The sequence below is a fragment of the Pollicipes pollicipes genome, unplaced genomic scaffold (assembly GCF_011947565.3).
Source record: "Pollicipes pollicipes isolate AB1234 unplaced genomic scaffold, Ppol_2.1 Scaffold_2555;HRSCAF=2994_pilon_pilon_pilon, whole genome shotgun sequence".
NCBI lineage: Eukaryota > Metazoa > Arthropoda > Thecostraca > Pollicipedomorpha > Pollicipedidae > Pollicipes > Pollicipes pollicipes.
In genome coordinates, this window is record NW_023596136.1 from 24,361,129 (window position 1) to 24,380,979 (window position 19,851).

General features: G+C 57.7%; 1 protein-coding gene across 1 annotated transcript; it reads left to right on the plus strand.

Moving 5' to 3' along the window:
- The first annotated feature begins 263 nt into the window (after window positions 1-263).
- On the plus strand, window positions 264-18,871 carry scat (VPS54 subunit of GARP complex scat). The gene is made up of 23 exons (XM_037222571.1): window positions 264-367; window positions 1,648-1,745; window positions 2,322-2,485; window positions 3,541-3,683; window positions 4,586-4,705; window positions 5,215-5,305; window positions 5,613-5,815; window positions 6,313-6,455; window positions 6,892-7,134; window positions 7,789-7,912; window positions 8,921-9,120; window positions 9,317-9,353; window positions 9,977-10,084; window positions 10,540-10,575; window positions 11,179-11,294; window positions 11,374-11,758; window positions 12,253-12,387; window positions 12,894-13,046; window positions 13,637-13,789; window positions 14,549-14,716; window positions 15,503-15,678; window positions 15,948-16,112; window positions 16,520-18,871. Exons 2-23 carry the CDS (start codon window positions 1,663-1,665, stop codon window positions 16,635-16,637), a joined length of 3,264 nt encoding a protein of 1,087 aa, XP_037078466.1. The 5' UTR covers window positions 264-367; window positions 1,648-1,662; the 3' UTR covers window positions 16,638-18,871.
- The last annotated feature ends 980 nt before the right edge of the window (window positions 18,872-19,851 follow it).

The following is a 19,851-nucleotide window of genomic DNA, read 5'->3' on the forward strand; positions in this document are numbered from 1 at the left end:
AAGCGCTGTATTTGTCACAGTTCGGCATTTTTGTATGACGTAATACTGCACCCATAAACACATTAAATCCTTAAAAAGTTAGTAAAACAAGTTATAATCCGATATATTTATTCCTATTCAACTTAGTGCAAAATTATATTATTTAAGCTCAATAAAGTACATAATTGAACAATATTTAGTGCTATGACGCCATTAGGTTGTGCCCAATCTTAGGATGGAATTTAACCTAATTGTCTCAGCACCCTCCACGATGAAGCAGACGGAAAGAATGCACCGCTAAATAGTCCGCTCCCCTTTGCACGTTATGTTGTGTCACGAGCTAGTTGGGGAGTTATTTTTGTTTCAGATTTCCTCCACGGCGGACTAGGTACGAATTACCACATTAGTATATTCACAGTTGCATGTGCTGGGAAGCCCACATGACTGAAGACTTGGCTAGGATGTTTTTGAAGTCCAAGTGTATTAGATGTAACTCCAGGCATTCTGGCGCCGGTGCAACTGGTGGGGCGGGTGTTATACGTGATATTGAACATAACTATTTACCATAGCTCTGTACTTGCATTTTACCCAAGACTATGATTTAGCGCAACATCAGTGCATTTCATGTCAAAGTTATTGTGATAGCAGATACCTGCAGATTCAATAAGTAAGATGCATATTGTGAGCTTATATTTGTCCAATGTTGCAACTAGCATTGGTCAAAATTTTGGGTCAAGTCTGTTGCATAGTGATATATCATGGGCTGAAATAGCAGCCCCATGGTATGTGGAGCTAATTAATTTCAGTGACAGATGGTCCTCAGTGAAGATGTGAGAGGCCAACAAAACAGTTTTTGCCTGATCTGTGCATGAAGACTTAAGTACTGCCTTCCTTGGCCCAGTAAAATTGAGACCTGTGCCTTGCCCCATGTTGAATGGTAATGAGTTCTGAAGTCAATGCTTTTGTATGTAATCAAGGTTAGTTTTATTCCTTTGACAAATGTGTGATCCAGGGTCAAAGTTGATTCCACAGGGAGGTCGACTGAGCTTCCCTTCTTACCAATGTGACAGGCACATTGTACCAACAGCTATATGGCCCCATCAGCTCAGTTGGCTAAAGCTGTGATGATCTGTAGGGCTGAATCCATGGTGAATGTACCAAAGTCAAACTAAAGCAATGACTGATATTCTCCACCTATGCAGAGAAAGTGGAGCACAGAACAATTTTCTCATACCAATAAAAGATGTAGATACTTCATGCAGATACTGTTTGTAGGTATCCTATAGAGTTGTAAATGTGATCAATGCTTAACACAGGAGTAGACCCAATAAGGATCAATAAATGCGAATAATTAATCATCCGGTGTGAATCACATGATGCAACAACTAATAGTTATTTAGAGTTTGAGATCTCAACATGACAAATTTGCCTATTACAGGCTGCTGGTTCAAAACTATAAAGGAGGAACCAGTAGTCTGGGTAAAGTATTACCTATTTGTGAGCTTAATCTAGTCTGTTCTGGGGTATATTATTGCAAGGGTCAAGCTAACCATGTGCATTCTGTTACATTGTTATTTTGGTAAAAACAAGCTCTTTGCTTGCATATTATGGTCTTGCAGTATGAATGTCTTGATGTTTGGCTGACATGATCATTGATCATTTTTGCAGGAGGTAGCATCAGATATGGATAATGCAGATCACCCATGGAAGAGCTGTTTGTTATGTGCAGCAGATGATGGATTTCATTCTCCAGAGGCTTTTGTCAGGTATTTCTGATTGTATGTTTTCTGATCCTGAAGATGATGCTTGATTAGTTTAAATCATATGGCTCCTAAATTATATTTATTTTTAAACATAACATTGTTTGATGTTAAAAGCCATCTTCAGTGGCAGTCAGTAGTCAGTATACAAACATTTTGGGTTAAACTTGGTTAATGATTTGCTCATTAATATTAAAACTTTTTCAGTATGGTGTCAGCTTTGATTTCCAGTAAATTTAAACAGTAATAATGACTTAAAGTGACCTGAAGTCATTATTGGTATCTGCCACTCTGTTAATGTGAATCAGTACTTGGGTCTGCTGATCAGTTCTTGATTCCCATCCAGGCAGTATCATGTTATCAAAACATAAGATCCGGCTAAGTATATCATGATATGAGTCAATATGTATGTCTGAGTACATCACATTTATTTGTAGTCTGGAGCCTCATCACTTATATTGCAATCCACTGTTTGCAGGCGGTGACTCATGAAGTGTAACACTGTGGGCCTCACTGTCACTTGGGTGATCATGGCACATGACTCATGCTCAGTTTCTTCTCAATTTGATTGTGCTCCCCTAGGCACCTGCGGCAGAAGCACTGTCGCCAGGAGGGCGGCTCCTTCGTCTGTCACTATGGATACAACCGTGTCTGCTCTTCACTTCCACTGGAGGGTGTCAGCGATGTGGACTACGAGCATCACGTGCTGAAGCACCATGTCTATCCAAAGGGGGCAATTCGGAAAGGTGAGAGCAAGGTCCACATGCAGACAATACTGGTTGCAGAAGCCTGAACTCCTATGGCATCACCTGCATGTGTTTCATTGAATGCAGTCACAAGTTGGAGTTGGAGTTAGTCTAATGACACTTGCCACCAACTTTTCTGTTCGCGTGAGGTCAGCATTGTTGGCTGTGCATCCAGTCAGACACAGTTACACACGGTTGCAGTCAGCTTACTTGCTACCTCAATGAAACATAGCCCCACCAACTTGTGCTGACTTTTTCATAAATTGGAAGGCATGGGGTTATCAAATTCTTGAGATGCATTAATCATGATGTGTTTGATGATCACCCAAGATTGTTGCATCAGCCTTGTTTGGATTGACAGATGACCATATATCAGGATAACCGACGTGATAACTCGCGATTTGGCTCGGCCTGCACCGCTGCATGCCATAAAACACGACATGATGTCAGCATGCAGCAAAAACTACATAATCTCTTCGACATTGCTCCTGCTTGGCTTGTGATTCCGCACTGCCCAGACGCGAAGCGCATTCTTCCTACCGTCGCCGACTGTCACCCCCGCCTCTCTCGCCTCCCCAATTTTTGTATTCCCCCCCCCCCCCTCCCTTAGACTCGGCAGTGGCCGCGCCGGCGGCCGTGTGACCGTTCCGCCCGTGTGTGCGCCTGAAGGTGGCAGCTACTGTGCCCCCACTCCCTCACTCCAGTCTCGGCAGCGGACGTGTCACCAGCCGTGTGACCATTCCGCCCGTATGTGCCGCCAGAGAGCGGCAGCCACCGTTCCCCCCTCCCCCACTCCAGTCTCGGCAACAGACGTGTCACCAGCCGTGTGACCGTTCCGCCCGCGTGTGCGCCTGAGGGCGGCAGCTACTGTGCCCCCCCCCCCCCCCCCCTACTCCAGTTTCGGCAACGGACGTGTCACCAGCCGTGTGACCGTTCCGCCCGTGTGTACCGCCAGAGGCCGGCAGCCACTGTGTCCCCCCCCCCCCCGCACACTCCAGTCTCGCCAACAGACGTGTCACCAGCCATGTGACCGTTCCGCCCGTATGTGTCGCCAGAGGGCGGCAGCCGGACGTCGTCTGTGTCGTCGTCGTCTTCGTCGCACCAGTCGGGCGCCGCGGCCGACGGCCTCCGCTGGAGCCTGCACAGCGCCGCGCAGAACCTGCCGGCCGTGCTGAACGACCCGGGCCGCGGCAGACAGGTCAGCGGCGTTGCGGGCGAGGCCGGCGGAGGTGGCGGGCACCGGGCTAGCGCCGAGTTTCGTTAAATTAAAGTATGGACTTACGCGCCTTTTATTTGTGTCGTTATCATATGGACGCAGACCCATACAGCAGGCGTCGGACAAACGACGCGTCATATTGGAGAAATATAGATGGCTATGACGCAAGAATCTAGAGATCAAGTACAATCGGTTTGTTTACCACTCGTGTGCTAACGCGCCACAGTTTGGAAGTGTGTATGTTTATAGCTTCGCTTTATGGAACTAAATCCAGGCCAGGCGTCCGAAGAACGAGCGAGGCGCGTTTAATAGGACTGTGACTGAGGTGCTTTGCAGCAGCAAAGTCCAGCAGCGGGGCTGGGCTCATTCTGGCGGTCTGGAGGCCAAGCTTAGGGTATGACCATGGCCTGGTATCAACGCTGACGGCGAGGGTATTCGTACACAATAGGTGCGGTTAGGGTTAGACCTGCGCGAGCGTTGTGGCTCTGTGGTGAAGTGCTTGATTTACAACCGCAGTATCGTGAGTTGGAGACATCATGCCGCCGGTGTTTCGGTGTCCCCGCCGCATCTGTGTGGGATATTGGGACGCCAATAACATCAGCATTGCAAGGCGTCGTAGGTGGCCCAACCGTTGCAAGTTGATGGCTCGGAGGCGGGGACGGTGACGGAGCGGGCTGAGGTTATGAGGCGCGCGGTACAGAGCGTCCCTCGCGGCCCGCTGAGGTTCCGCCGACGGCGGCGCGCTGGCACCACCGTGTCAGCGCCATGTCGGATGAGTGTCGCCGGGGTGCCGGCGCGCGCTCCGCTAACGCCCGGGCGGAGCAGCCGACCCGGCCGACTCGGCGCTCACTACTCACCGCTCACTGCCCGTCCCGCCGCCGCAGCGGGACTTCTTCACCAAGACGTGGGGCGACGGGTTCGTAGAGCGCGAAGTTACGCCCTCGCCTCGGCTGGCCACCGTCACCCTGGCCGACTTCCAGGCCTACCTGCGTGACACGTCGAAGGTGAGTGACCGTGACATAGTCTGGCAGCTGGGGTCTGGCCGGAGGTCACCACGTGGCGTTCGCCGAATGTGGACATGGTGTCGTATACATACTCATATGTAGACCGAGTCGATTTACTCGCAGGTCAACACGGTGGATCGCCCTTGGAGTGGTTTCACGGCTCAGTCCCGACGCTGAGTGGAATATTCCGTAATGTCGCACATTAGCTTACGCTGGGATACGAGAGGCGTCTGTTACGGTGATGCTGGTGGGGTATTTTGTATTGGACGGAAAGCATCACCGCGTGCGTTGCTATGTCCAGGTCACTTCGACACTAGATAAACCCATCGCGTCACACTGAGAACTGTTTTGAGCATTCGGAACTCTGTAAAGATTACCAAGTGCGAGGATGCGGCAGCGTTATGTAGGCGACGCGGGGTGATGTGCGGGAATCATTTTAAAATTTGCCCATATTGTTTCATGTAATCCCTTCTCCCCACCATCGCCAGATAACGGTCCTTCCTTTTCAGCGATATAAGAAGCATCTAAGGAAATCGAACACCTTTAAAAAAGAATCCTTAACGCGTGGTCGAACAAAATTGTCACGGATTGGTGAACCAGGTGCGTTCACTTTCACCTTATAGTTAAGCGTCCAGTTCAGTGATAGAAAGTTCTTCCAATCCTCCCATCACGTTACATCGCGTTCCCGTTCTTGGATGGTATCCATTGCTTCATTTTTGTATTGGCACGGTGGCATGTGGCTGACAAAAATTCCGAAATTTGTGTCGTGGCGTGCGTTCGCTGTGCACTAACCGTCTCGTGTAGCTAACCGTCTAGCATGTGGCGCGTAGCGTGTAGCTAACCGTTTCGCCGTCTGACCGCCGCCGCTGCCTAACCGATCACGCCCGACCCGTTCGACTGGCCGCAGAGGAGGACGGCATGGGTCTGAGCAGCGTGCCGCGGCTCTTCTTCGACCCGACGTTCGACCTGTCGCGGCCGGAGGTGTTCCCGGTGATCTGTCCGGCTGCAGACGGCTGTGCGGCGACCGGCGGCGAGCCGCACCGGCCAGCCGCCGCCGCCCAGCGCCGACAAACAGCTCCAGGAGAAGGTGGGCGTCGGTGGTCACATGAGGCGCGCGGGGGTCCGGGGATGGCGCCCGGGCCCTTCCCCCTCTCCCTCGCGCCTTCGCCGGCCGCCCCTCTGCGGCCCTCGTTACGACTGGAAGACTTTGTTTTGAGCGGCGCGGGTCCCATCCTTTAACGCACCTTCGTATGCGCGTTTGTGTGCCCAGCGTGTCAGAAGCATAATCTTTCATTTTCTGACTGGCTTACCTAGTCTTTCTCGGTGTATTGCCTTCCCACGGGATGTGTGTAGTGAGTGGTTGCCGTGGAAACTGAACAGCGCGTGGTTTTACATATGCCACGGAAGTCACACACTTATGTACACATACACGGACGGCCGCACGCACGCACGTACGCACGCACGCACGCACGCACGCACGCACGCACGCACGCACGCACGCACGCACGCACGCACGCAAGCAAGCGCTTGTCGCCATGTAGTGTCATGTCACGTCTGTGCCGCTGTGCCCGCCGGCCATCCGACGGCGGCCCGCTTCTGCTCGGCAGCTGACCCACTACCTGGACATCGTGGAGGTGCAGATCGCCCGCCAGATCGCCGACAAGTCGGAGGCCTTTTTCGACGCCATGTCCTCGCACGACTCGCTGATGGAGCAGCTGAGTCAGGCGTCACGCTCGGTGCGCGCGCTCCGGTGAGCCCTCCTCCCTCCCTCTCCCCCACCCGTCTCGGTCCGGTTTAGTTCGGTCCGGTTTAGTTCGGTTCGGTCTGGTCCGGTCCGGTCCGGTCCGGTCCGGTCCGGTCCGGTCCGGTCCAGTGCGGCTCTGCTGCGCAGTCGTTTGTGGCCCACTGGGGTGGCCACAGGTGGTGGGGGGTTAGACGGGAGGGATGGGCTATCTATTTACGGCATATGTGAGGTAAGGTGGCACGATGCGAGCAAGCTCTTCTGCCTATCACCAGCGATTGAAATCCCGCAATATCCCCGAAACGTTAAGACTGTGCGTTCGAACCACGCATGCATCACAGGCTGCCGCTGCTATCCCTTCGGAGTCGTGCCGCCGGCCGATCCGCTATGTGACCGCTGGCTGTGGCCTGGGGCCAAGTCTGACCGCCGCCGCCGCCGCCGCCAGGGAGCGCACCAAGTTCACGCTGGAGCACGAGGTGACGGCGGCGCTGCGCGTCATCAGCGGCCGCCAGCGGCAGCACAACTGCGCGCGCGTCCTCAAGAAGCTGCGGCTGATGGCCACCGTGCACCAGACGCAGCCGACCATCCAGCTGCTGCTGACCACGTCCGAGTTCGTGGGCGCGCTCGACCTGATCGCCACCTCGCAGGAGGTGCTGGCGCAGGAGCTGGCCGGCGTGCAGGCCTTCAAGTGAGCGGCCAGGGCCGGGGTGGGGCGGGCCGACGGGCTGACGCCTCCACGCAGCTGAGCACCCGGTGCTGGTGGGGCGCGGCAGCCGCGCGCTCCGCGCACGGGTGCTCACGTGTGTGTCCTGTGTGTGGGGACGTCTCCAAGTGAAAATGTTCTCTCGGAGCTCGGATAAGCACTGTCAGAATGGATGGATCAGTTTCGTTAAACGTTCACAGCCAGCAACACTGCATACAAAAGCTGCCAGTAGCTGTGTCGTTGCTCACCAAGCAATCGGTCGATAACGCTGTCAGTAGCAATGGTGTCATGCAGATTTCATTAGTGGTGGATTCTGTGGAAGTGTGTGGGCGCGGCGTGCGTCGGGATAGTTCCCTGCTCCTCAAGCGCAGCATTGACGCGTGTTTTGCCCGGGTCACTGCGTTGGCTGCGCATGACACGCGATGCATGTTTTAGTATCGCTCTGTACCAGAAATCGAGAAGCTGTTCGTTGATACATGCCTGATTCCGGTGTTCGGTGCAAGCACCACTGCCCGTTATTTTTGGCGGATGCCTCGTCATTGGTTTCCTGTTAGAGCGTGCGAACATACTATGCTGGCGACTGCGTGCGGCGCGCACCGATCCGCCGCTGCGCTGTGACCTCACTGCCGCCGTCGCCAGACACCTGAGCAGCCAGCTGACTGAGATGGAGCGAGTCATCGACAAGATGGTGTCGGCTGACTTTGTGCGGCACGTGACATCGGACCTGAACCGGCCGCTGGACCAGCAGCAGCCGGCCGAGGAGGTGAGGAGGACCCGCCGCTGGCTCCCTGGTCCTCGTCAGGTCACGCGGAGCTGGCCGAGGAGGTCAGATGCCTCCGCTCCCTGTTCCCTGCTCGTGGGGCCATACCGGCTGGGCTGGCTGGGATCAGTCGTGTTCTCCTCCCTCTGGTCTCGTGAGGTCACGCACGGTTTCCTAACGTGGTCTGGCGGTTCCTGTACCCCTCCCCTTCGTCCAGTCGCCCGCGGTGGCGGAGGAGTCGCGAGAGGCGCTGGTGTGGTCAGGTACCGCCCGCGCCCTGCCGTCTCCAGGGTACACGGACGATTGTGGCTGAGGGGGTAGAATCCCTCCCATCTCTCCCTGGCGCGGATTTTGTCGACAGGGTCGAGACTAGGGCTGAGGGTTCGAAGCATATGTGTTTCGAGTCCTGGCGCAAGCGGAATCCCGTGCGGATTGGGATAAGGCATTCGATTGGGAATGGGATACGGCTCAGTCCGGTGCAGAAGTGGAGAAGGCCGACTCCTTCTTCGCTGTGCTGAGGGGGGACGAGGCTGCGAGCCGGACGAACGCCCTTTGTCGTGATAACGTAACGGTGCGGGACGTGGCCAGACTGAACTCTGCGCTGAGACGCGACCTAGCTGTGCCACGGACGCCGCCTGCGCTGCACGGTCCGAGCGCTCCGTCGTCTGTACAGTATCTGCCTGTCGTTGGTGGGCGCGTGCGGTAGTGTTACCCTGTCTGTGCCGGTAGTTACGTATCGTTTGGGATACGGGCCGGTGCCGGCCTCCGTGGGCAAGTGAAAGGCGTGGGCGTTTTCGTCTCAAGGCCGGAACAGAGCTGGGGCACTGCGTCTGCCCAGGGCACTGGGACGACTACGCTGGCTAATGTGCACGTCGTGTTTCTGATTGCCCTGTGAACTGTCCGGCTCGTTAGAATAATGACGAACCATCGTTGTGAGATGTTGGACAGCACGTGTTGACCGTTGCCATGCGGCGGCCCCGGTAACACGTGCCGATGACGTGTGGCGGACAGGTGGTCGGTGAGCGGATCCGCGTGAGTAGGCACGTGCCGGGCGGCCAGTGCCGCGGCCCTGCTCGCTCGCCGCCAGCCGTCGGCGGCCGCTATCGCATGACACCGCTTCGTGTAACAGCCAGCCGAACTAACACCGGGGTGTTTGCTGGACTGATGGCTCTCACGGACCGTTCGGCCGGTCTGGCGTTTGGGCGGAGCGGGTCGCTACAGTGGAGACGCAGCGTCTCACGAGCACCGAGGCGTCTTCGGTGTTGGCTGCGGGAGTGTTCGAGATCGGCCGACGCTGCTGGGTGCTGGTGTTCGGTGATGGCTGCACCGAGCTGCACTGGATTGCTGGCTCCCGATGGCTGCTGTGCCTCCTAGCGGCGGCCATTGCGCCCCTGTTTTCGTTTTCAGTGGACTTCTTGGTGACGCCATTCTCGCCTCGCCGTTGGTATGATGCCTGGCTGCGTCGCGGCCACATGCAGCTCCACGCGCCCGCCGTGTAGCTGCCAGGCGGAGCACAAGACCACTCGGGCTTTATCAGTGTTCTCTACCCACCTCCAATGCTATACTATTGTTCAGGACCATGCTTCGATAGATGTTTCTAGTCCCTGCTTTGTCTTACCCACGCGGGCTGCTTCATGCCAGTCACGTTTCCATCCCAGCACGCGTCCTCCGCACTGGTGTGAAAGCGCCGGTCCAGCCTCGCGTAGGTGCCCAGTTGCTGGAGCTGCTGCTCTGTGGGTTGGTCTGGAGAAGCTCGAGATCGCAATGATCTGCATGGCGCCTACCTGTGTGTGTGTGTTGGTGTTCGCCACGTCTTGGACTTTCGATGCTGGGTAAAAATATCGCGATGACGTTAAGAATATGCGCATTAGACCTACGTTTTTTTCACTACCACCGATTTGTCAACATTAAATCCATTTCCGACCCATGACATGCCACCTCTGTGCGTGGCTGATATATCGTATGGTGACCTTAACCGGACCCTGCCAAGCGCCGTCCTCATCGGCGTCGGCACGATCGGACGCCGTCCTCGCCTCCCCCTCACCGCCCTCGTCGGCCCCGTTCCAGGAGCAGCTGGTGTCCATCATGTTCGGGATGCTCCGGCTGAAGAACTACAACATGGTGGGGGTGTACAAGGACGAGGCGTGCACCACTGTGCGGGCCGTGGTTAAGCAGGTGAGTGACGCAACCGGCGGCGGGGGGGGGGGGGGGGCACCTGGCGCGGCCGCCTGCCGCCCGGCGCCGAAGTGAGGTGAGTGGTGGTCGCGTCGAGTGAAATGCGTTGAGACGGTTTGAGTCCCCTGCGCTCTGTTTTGGACCGACGTGATGTCATCACGCATCGTAAGTCAGAGCTCTGCACAGACGTCATGTTTGTTGCCGACAGAGTGCGTCCGATCGTGCGTCTTTAAAACCCTGCAGCCTTTAAACACAAAGTGCTGAAACTAGCTTTTGTCCTTTCTGTGCGCGTTGATCGCACGAACAAGGCACCACTGGGCCACTGCTTAGGTTTGCGATGTTTTGTCGTGTAATCTGCGAGGGTCGTGCGGCGTGCCGTCTCGTGGTGCGCCTCCCCCGTCTCTGACGGCCGTGTGCCGCGCACGCCGAGCCGACTGACCACGGCCGTCCCCCAGACGGTGATCGAGGCGGTGGTGGCCGGAGAGCCGGCCGACGAGGCGCACGGCGACGGCGCCGCCTCGGACGGCGCCTCGCTGCACGACCAGGTGGCGCGCCTGGCGCCGGCCGTCTGGCTCAAGCTGCTGCGCCAGCTGTGCGCCAACCTGCGCCGCCTGCTGGCCAGGGTCAAGGTGGGCTAGCGCGCGCGTCTGGCTGTCGAGCGGTGACGCGGCAGGTGGCGCTCTTGGGAGCCCGCGGCGCCGTCGGCTTGGTTACGTGATGCTGCTGCTGGAGCATGCTGTGTGCTAGCGCTCCCGGTTTGGACGTGGTGTTTTTGGGCCCCTGTTGATCAGCTTTTGTTTTCTGCACGCCTTACCGCCGTAACAAGCAGTGCATTGGAGACGCTGCGTGTCATGATACAGAGCAACGCGGATTGGTGTGCACATCAGACCACCAATCTTCTTTTACGTTATGCGTATAACGTAACGCTATACGTTACATGTTTCAGACATGATAGCTAGGTCGCATTTCCGACATTGTAAGTTACATGTTACACGGCCAAACAGCCGCCTTCCCAAAGTTCGATCTCAGCGCAGCCCGGCCCGCCGGGCGTCTGATGACGACGCACCCGTGTGACGTCGCTTCATCTCCATCAGGCTGTGAGCGACGTCATGGATGACGTGCTGGACGCGGCCATGGGTCGACCCCGCGTCCCGCTCACCAACGGTGGCAAGGCGGACAACGGCCAGTCGCCCGCCCCTCGGCTCTCCATGTGAGTGGTCTGGCGGCGGTGCAGAGCGGGCGCGGAGGGGAAACAGGCCACCGTCCCCGGCCCAGACTGCCACGGAGAGGTGTTGGGGTCGTGAGAAGCTGTTAACGGGCGGTTTAGCACGCGCTGCGGTAGTTGGGCCGGTGCTTATGCGGAGATTGCGGCATAAAGAGACACCGTTCGTACTGCAAATGGCCTATAATCTCCAGCTAGGCGATAGGTTTGCTCCGTGCCCAGTGTCAGCAAAGGCTTGCTTAGAAAGTCGAAAGTCCGTCCGGCGCGCGTCCGCTGCCCGCCGCCGCGCGCCTCGGCCTCTCCACCTGACACCACCTGCTACCCGCAGCACGGAGGAGGTGGAGGGCGCCATGATGACGGCGGAGGAGAACAGCCGCGTGCGCGCCACCCTCTCGGCCATGCTGGGCGCGGTGTGTGACTACGCGCACGAGCGCTGCGGCAAGCTGCTGCAGGTGAGCCGCCAAGCGACTGCGGCGGCACAGCCGCCACGGTCCCCACCGACCTCGGCGCTCTCGGTCGGCCGTCCTCCTCGTTGCGTTCTGTTCGCGTAGCGTTGGGACGACGGGACATAGCGAACGTCTCTGTTAAGTGTGTGGTCCGTGTCGCCGAGCTGTCTTGTTCTCTGTTCAGTTCTCTGTCCAGTGGTGCTTAGTTCTCTGTCCATTGGTGTTCAATTTTCTGTCGATGAGATTCATTTCGCTGTCCAATGGCGCTCAGTTCTTTGTTCATTGGTGTTCAGCCCTCCGTCCACTGTTGTTAAGTTCTATTTCCAATGGGGTTCAGTTCTCTCTCTAGCTTCTGCGTCTCTGTTTCGCCCGTCCAGACCTCCCAGGGTCGGCAGTGGCGAGTATCAGTGGTCGTAGCCGCCGCCTCTTGGAGTTCCTGTCCCGCGCGTCCACATGCATATGAGGCCGTGTCTGACCGCTGTGCGTGGCCTCCTGTCCAGGCCCGTGTCCGCGAGGGCGGCGTCGAGTCGCCCGAGTTCCTGTCGCTGGCCACGCTGGTGCAGGACTTCGTTGCCGACTGCGAGCAACTGTGTGGTCGGCGGAGCACGGCCTTCCATCTGGCGCTGCAGGGCCAGGTGAGGCGCCGCCGCCGCCGCCGCTCGTGGCGCTGGCGGCTCGCTCGCTCGACTCCCGCTCCGCCGGATGTGGTGCCGTCTCCAAACTGTTTGAGAGGCGCCTCGCCCGCTGCAGTGCGTGTTGATGCCGTTCAGGCTCTGGCAATCGGACGCGTGCCGTTAGTGTGTCTCACAACAGCGCCTCGGATGTTAAGGCAGGTTTTGGCCGCGCGTGGCTTACAAGAAGTCTAGGGCATATACTGAGGAAGTTATGCGACTGTTTGATGGCCGATCCAGTTATGCCACGAGCGTTGGCTCCCAGCATCAAAACAGTCCATACATAATATGGACGCGGACCCTGACGGGTATTGCTGTATAGCAGCGTTACCTACACACGATTAGATTTGCGTGCCATACCCGCGCGGTCCACCAGACAGCTGGCACCAGACGCTCCAGTGACGATGCTCTGGTTTCCGATGCCGTGTTCCGCTGGACGACCTCTAACGGCGTGTGCTGTCCGTCTCAAGGCGAGCCAGTTCGTGCAGCGTTTCCACTCGGAGCGGAAGACCAAGCTGAACCTGCTGCTGGAGTCGGAGCGGTGGCGGCAGGCCGACGTGCCGGCGGAGTTCCAGGTCATCGCCGACCACGTCTACAGCACGGGTGAGAAGCTCGTCGAGCACGTCTAGAACACGGGTGAGAGGCGGCGGGTACGTCCACAGCACGGGTGGGAGGCGGCGGGTACGTTCACAGCACTGGTGGGATGCGGCGGGTACGTCCACAGCGCAGGTGAGAGGCGTCGAAGATCACGTCCACAGCACGGGTGCAAGGCAGAACCGCTGGCAGATGATGTGAACCTCACGGGCGAAAGGTGTTGCCCATTATGTACACAACACATGATGTGGAAGCCGTGTGCTCAGCATTGTATGCAGCGCCCGTGAGCCGGGCATCATGGGCCATCGGGGCAGAGCCAGTGCACCGTGCCGCTGCTAACTGTGTCCCGGCCCACCAAGGCTCGGTGCTCCTCTGTCCCCTGATCTGCAGGTCCGGTCTGTGCTGTGCCTCTGACCTGCTCCTGTCCCTTTCGTGGCCCTGACCGCTCCCTGCCACCTGCCGTGTTATGTCCCTGTCTCTGCGGACCACGTCCCTGACCACTTCATGACGGGTCCCGCCTGCCTGTCCACGCACGGCGCGCCTGTCAGCGGCGCCTCTGACCCCGGCTCCCCCGGCGGCAGGCTGTGCCGGCCTGCCGGCGCGCGTCTCGTGCCCCGAGTCGCCGGAGCGGCGGCCGGCCGACGTGCTGCGGCTGGGTGACCAGTCGTTTGTCGTCGTCGGCACCGTGCTGCTGCTGGTCAAGATGCTGCTCGAGTACTGCGACTGCGCGCGCCACCTGTCGTCGGTCAGCGCGGACCTGCTCAGCCGGCTGGTGAGGGGCCCGCGGAGGCGAGCCGGCGCGAGGGGGGGGGGGGGGGATGGATAAGCTGCCGCGCCCGGCGCGCCCTTTATGAGCCAGTGCATTTTAATTAGATTGGTAATGCAAGTCCGCAATGTAATGCGGAAAATGAATTGGGCTTCATATAGCTGGGTACATCGAAAAGATGGACGTGTCGTTGTGTTATAGACGTGACCGTGTCATGGGAGACAAAGTTTGGGCTTCGGTGTAAAACGGTGCGCATTTTTTCCGTATAAAACGGGGCACACGCTGTTCAAATCGGCGCCGTTAGAGACTTGGTCTCGGAACGCGCTGTTGGCCGACCTGACGCCTCTAGTCGTGTTCGGTCGACTGCGGGCGGGGAGGACGGCTCGCGGGCCGGCCGTCTGAACACGCCCGTGGTGTCCCTCCAGTGTTCCTATATTCGGCCTCTTGGGTGACAGGGATTTCGATGTTTTTTCATGCTTTACACCCCGGCTTGGGGTTCACTGCCTGTTGCCCCCTCCCCTGCCCAAAATCGGCCAATCAGCATCGAACCGGGCGGCTGTCAACCCGGTGTCTAAGCGCCCTAGGCTTGACAAACCGGCTGGGCAGGTCAGATGTCTGGGCTCGGGGTCAAAGGGCAGCGGATGAGTGCCAATGAATTGCGTGTGGGGGCCGCCGGATAGCCAGGATTCTACTAGCATGAATTCATATGTACATCCTGCATGCCCTGCCGGATGAATTTTGGAACGCTGTGTTCCTCCCCCGCAGGTGGACCTGCTGCGCTTCTTCAACTCTCGCTGCTGTCAGCTGGTGGTGGGGGCCGGTGCCATCCAGCTGGTGGGCCTCAAGACCATCACCAGCCGCAATCTGTCGCTGGCGGCCCGCGGCGTCCAGCTCGTGCTGCAGTACATCCCGCTCATCAGGCGTCACTTCGAGGTGCGCCCGCCTCCGCTTCCACCTCCGCGGCCGCGGCCGGCCGGCGGCTTGGTGATGTGTGGGTTTGGGCGTGGGTGGGGGGCGGGGGTTGTGCGACATTTCGCAACAATGGGCTTGGTGTAGCTTGTTGCCGTTTCATCTATATTTTACGAAAGGTCTAAAACAGAAGTGTAGTTTTCTCTTCAGTCGCAGGCTCCAGATCCCCCCCCCCACGTCCTCAAACTGGACTCGGCCCCCCCCCCCCCAACTCTGAGCAGAAAGTGGGCCAAATCCGTGGGGAGCTCGTGTGTTGGCGTATTTTATGGGTAGGTTTAGGCATTATTTTAATGCTTAACCTCCCCCCACCCCCACCCAGAGGTATCATGAAGTGACATTCCTGGTACGAAGTGACCCGGACGGCACGAGAAAATGTCACGCTTTTTATCACTGTGTGTAATGTCGGTGTTTCTACTTTCGTGCACGGTGTATGACATACGTGTCGGAGAAGCCATTGTTTAGAGGATCCTAAATATCACATATATATACATATATATGTATATATATATATATATATATATATATATATATATATATAAACGTGTACGATTGCATACATCAAGAAGTGGCCATATGCCGTTTGACGATTCTGCTATCGCTGTCCCAGTTTTTATACTTGCTTTGTTGCGGTGATGCTGGCGATGCGCTGAAGCCGTCTGTTGTGCGGGCTGGCCGGGCCGGGTGGCTGCTGTGCTTCCGTCGGCCCAGCCTCGGCTGACGCGGCGCCCGTCCGTCCGTCCGTGTTGTCAGGAGCTGCTGCCAGAGCGGGGCCGCGGCCAGCTGCGCCACCTGGACCAGGTGCAGGCTGACTACGTGGCCCACCTGGCCGAGATCGACACCAAGCTGGTGGTCATCATCAGCGGCGCCTGCGACGCCCAGCTCAACAAGTGGGAGGCGCGTCCGCCCGTGCCCAGCCAGCAGTTCAGGTACGGACCTTCCCTGTGCTTGGGGAGCGGCGCGGATGCCCCTCCCCTCCCCCCTCCAGCGCGCTCCCATCGTGTGTTTCATGTGCGGGCAGCCGTGCTCAGACCGTGACTCCGGGTCACGGGAGGGGGGGGGGGGGGTCGTGTCTTGTGTTCGTACGCAGACCACTGGGGTGGCGAGCGAGCCGGCCCGTCGTGACGCGCGTCGCTGGCGGTGCGTGCGGTCCGGCCGCGGCTGTGCTGACGGCTGCTGACCGCGGCCCGGCCGGCAGGGCGGTGTGCCGGGCGGTCAGCAAGCTGCACGAGGCCACGTCGGGCGTGCTCGCGCCGGAGCACAGTCGCCGTCTGTTCGCGCGCATGAACGGCGCGTTCGTGGAGAGCCTGCGCCGGTGCGTGGACCGGCTGGCCATCAAGAGAGACGGCGGGCCTCAGCATGGGTGAGCGACCCCGCCGGCAGACGCGCCGGCTCTGGCTGCGCTGCTGTCGCCAGCAAAGGGCTGAGCCGGAGATGTGGGTAATGCTATGGGATGATGGCAAGCACGGAGGTAAGGTCATGGGCGCAAAATAACCACAGCTGCCGGCGAGACGTCGATAACCAAGATATTGGCGAGTGCGTGGGAGTTCAGAGGAATTGGCGAGTGCGTCGTAGGTTGGCTTGAAACATTGTGTGGTCTGGAAGCCAGGTTGTCATTGGAGTGAGCCTACAACGGCTCATCCCATTGTATTGCTCTTTCACTCACCTGTCAGTCGTCGCGTGGTTTTCGGGTTGCGAATACCGGACATCCCTAAAGCATTCTGCCGCGCCTGTTCCGTACGCTCGGTACATCTACGCCGATGTCTTCAGACTGGTGACGTCGGAGCTGATCTTCTATCAGGAGCACCTGAAAACGCTGAACTTCGTGCCGGAGCGGCCTGTGGCCGAGCTGCTCTGGCTGCCCGACAAGGCGGCCGCCCTGCCGTGATTGGCTCGCGGTGGTGCCTGCTGCGCTGTGATCGGCCCGCCCGACACGCTGCTGTGCTGTGATTGGCCCGCCATAGTCGCCGCCGAGTCGTGATTGGTCCGACGTGGCCTCCGCCCATGCGTTATTGGTCCACGAGGGCTGTGGGTTGCGTGCATCATTCCGATACTGCCGGGGCGTGAGAATGCGGCTCCGAATTCACGCTTCGTCCGCTGGCGTGGCATGCAGATGAGCCAGTAAGAGTATGGAGTGATCAAAGCAGACGTGACCAGGTCAGACAGGGCGCCCTTTGGCAGGACGGAACGTCTCGGTGCCGTGCCATTGGTCGGAGCGCCACCGTTTGGCCGTCGGTGTTGTGCTGTGTGCTGGCGGGCAGTGTGTGCCTGCCCGCTCGCGCGCCTCATACATGTGATACCGGCGAGGCGCGCTTGGCGCTGCGAAGCGCTGGACCACGCCGCTTGCAGTTCTGCTGTGCGTTCCTTGTGTCTCAAAGAGAGCGGATGCATTCCAGCGCTGGGCAGGCGAGGCGTGATATGAAGCACGTAGCGAAGCGCGATCAGTGAGCGACGGGACATTCGCATGGCATGTTGGTGCGATCTGCTGACTTCAGTGCCTGGTGATGTAGCTTGCATTCTGTTTGGGCTTCGTAATATCCCGCTGACCAATGTGGTGTTTTGGCTGATCGGTTTGATTTATGATTGCCTTAGCCTGCCCGGCGACGTTATAACTTAGCACCATCAAAGACGATAAACCTCAGGACAACATATTGCGACGTAGTCGACACTGCATTTGCAACTGCAGCCTCGCTGTTTGGTGGACCTGCATCTGTCATGTGCAGCTTCGTGGTGCGTTGGACCAGGTGTAACGGTCGGGGATAGAACGCTACGCAGCGGCCAAGCCCACACAGCTCGACAGGTGACGCTGGCGTATCCACGGTGTTACCGCGTGATGTCGGGCGGACAAGACAAGTCCAACGTGCACCAGCTCGCAAGGATGTACTTTTTGTAACGTCAGCAACAGCGTTCTGCATCTGGGGGCCTGTTTCTCGTCTGTTACACCTGTATGCACCCGCTGTACCCATTCCGCATGCTGGCGGTGTCAACTCAGGCAGCTCGTAACTCGGGGTCCTTGGTTTTCTGGTGGTGTTTGGAAGTAGGGTTGCTACATGTCAGGTGCTGGTGGCCTTCCTGCTGCGGGCTGGTCCCAACCCACTCGCCCCAACCAGCCGCTCCCCCCAGCCAGCGGTCGCCTGGAACCGGAAAGCTCGCTGCTTCCATCCATTACGCGTGTTAGCCGGGACCGTATTCTTCATGGGGTTCTTGTTACTAAGCATGGGAGCGTTTGCATGCACGCACTTTTCAGCGGGAGTATTACTATTGCGGATCGCTGTGGCTCGGTCACAATCTTGCGTCGCCGTGTTCCGCCTCTCCCTTTCGACTTGTTCCGCATCCTCATCACGTTACTGCGGACAAAATTCAGGCTTGACGGCGGATCCAAATTCGGGACCACCCCAGACGCGCTGTGTCGAACGAAGCGCCGCAGTCTCGTCCCGCCACGAGCACCGACGGTGTAACGGCTGCGCCTGCCCGGGACCACGGGGCTCTGGGCTTGCCGCTGGTGCCGGTGGGTCCGGCTGGTCTGCGAGGCTGGCGCCCGCCGGCCTGTGGGAGGCCCGGCGGTGGGCCTCGCTCTAGCCGGGTTGTCTTCGCGCGGGAGAAGCGGCGGGTCTCTCGCCTCGCCCGTCGCGAACGGCGCGAGCTTGCCTGTGCGGCGTCGCACGCCTAGTCATGGGCGGATGCGCCATTGCGAGTTGTCTCGCGTCCTCGGCCTTCGACGTCGACGAAAATGCGATTTGGTGACTGTCGGTCGTGGCGCGGGTCGTGGGACGACCCGGGTGAAGGCTAGCCACCTCGGGCCGCTCTGCTCCAGGGTCGAGGTCACTGACCTGCCGGCCGTGAATGTGTCCGCGGGAAGTTCAGATGTGTTCAGGAAGAGGAGGGGCACGTGGCGGGGTTCAACCCGACGTTTCGGCGGTTGATGTGCAATAGGTGTTCACCTACGCAGCGCGAGGCCAGAGGTGATCGGGTGATGTGCACGTGGTAGCCTTTATTCCATTTGTTTTGGTTGTGTGTGCAGGTGCCGTGCCTCATGTGGAGTACGTCTTCACCGGAGGTGTACGCTTGGGTCGTGATTATCGCTATATTATGGGATGGAATGAAATACATGTATGTTATTCATGACACGATTTTGATTTGCATTGATATGATTGATATTGATACGCGTTTGCTTCAGCTGTCTGAGCAACACTCTGACTTAGGTGCAAGGAGACCTACCGCGACCAACGTTTTCCGATGTAGTGAAAGGTGCGGCAGTGCCTATCTTAGCATCTTAACTGAGAGGGGGGGGGGGGGGTTAATCCGCACACTAGTAAACGTCAAATCACCCCTTCCCTCTCCAGTAGACCGCGAAATCCCCGTGAAAGGCTTGATTTTCTGCCAGCTGCCGCCCGACCAGGTCTTTGCATGCATTCTGCATTGGACCAAGCATTGTGAGACGAGGCAGCCGCTCTTACATATCAAATAAAACCAAAAATGAACGGGAAGCTACTCCTGCGTGCCGTTTCGTAACATCGCTTGTTATCGATGTTATTTTGACGTGTTCGCGTCTGTCAGCTGAAATTTGATTGACGTAGACACGGACCGATATTTGGGTAAGGATATAACAAACAGGTGCTAGTAGTCATCCTGGTAAAAGGCCTGCCGGATTTCGTTCAGACTGTTTCAGTTCCATGAACAGCTGCGACCGCAAGCAAGATCAAACAGGCTGCGTAAAAATGCGGCGACTCCAGCTGGCGGGTTACCGCAAAATGTGCTTCGAACATGGCGTGTGTGACATTCGATTGGAAGTGAGATCTGTCCTTTTACCTTGGGGATTGTCGGCCTTGAATCAACTGCTTACGGGGGCGAGGAGGCAATGGGTGCAGCCTTCCACTTCTCCGCGGCTTTTCGGTAGAATGTTGGAAGAAGCAAAAAAGTCTAGAGCGCGTGGAGGGATGGGTGGTAGGAGGCGGAAACACATCCTATCGGAGTACGGATTTGTAATGTTACCTTGCGTAGATGAGCATTTGCTTTGGGAAATCAAACACATTGTTAAAAAATTAAAACCTCGCGTACGCACAGCTCGAAAGAACGACAATAAGCTTAAAAAGTTTCTGGTG

Coding starts and splice junctions, on each gene's coding strand:
- scat (XM_037222571.1), top strand. CDS start 1,663: ATGGATAATGCAGATCACCCATGGAAGAGCTGTTTGTTATGTGCAGCA. Junction 5,816..6,312: donor GGCGTCGGTGGTCACATGAG/GCGCGCGGGGGT, acceptor TCTGCTCGGCAG/CTGACCCACTACCTGGACAT. Junction 11,295..11,373: donor CCCGCCCCTCGGCTCTCCAT/GTGAGTGGTCTG, acceptor TGCCACGGAGAG/GTGTTGGGGTCGTGAGAAGC.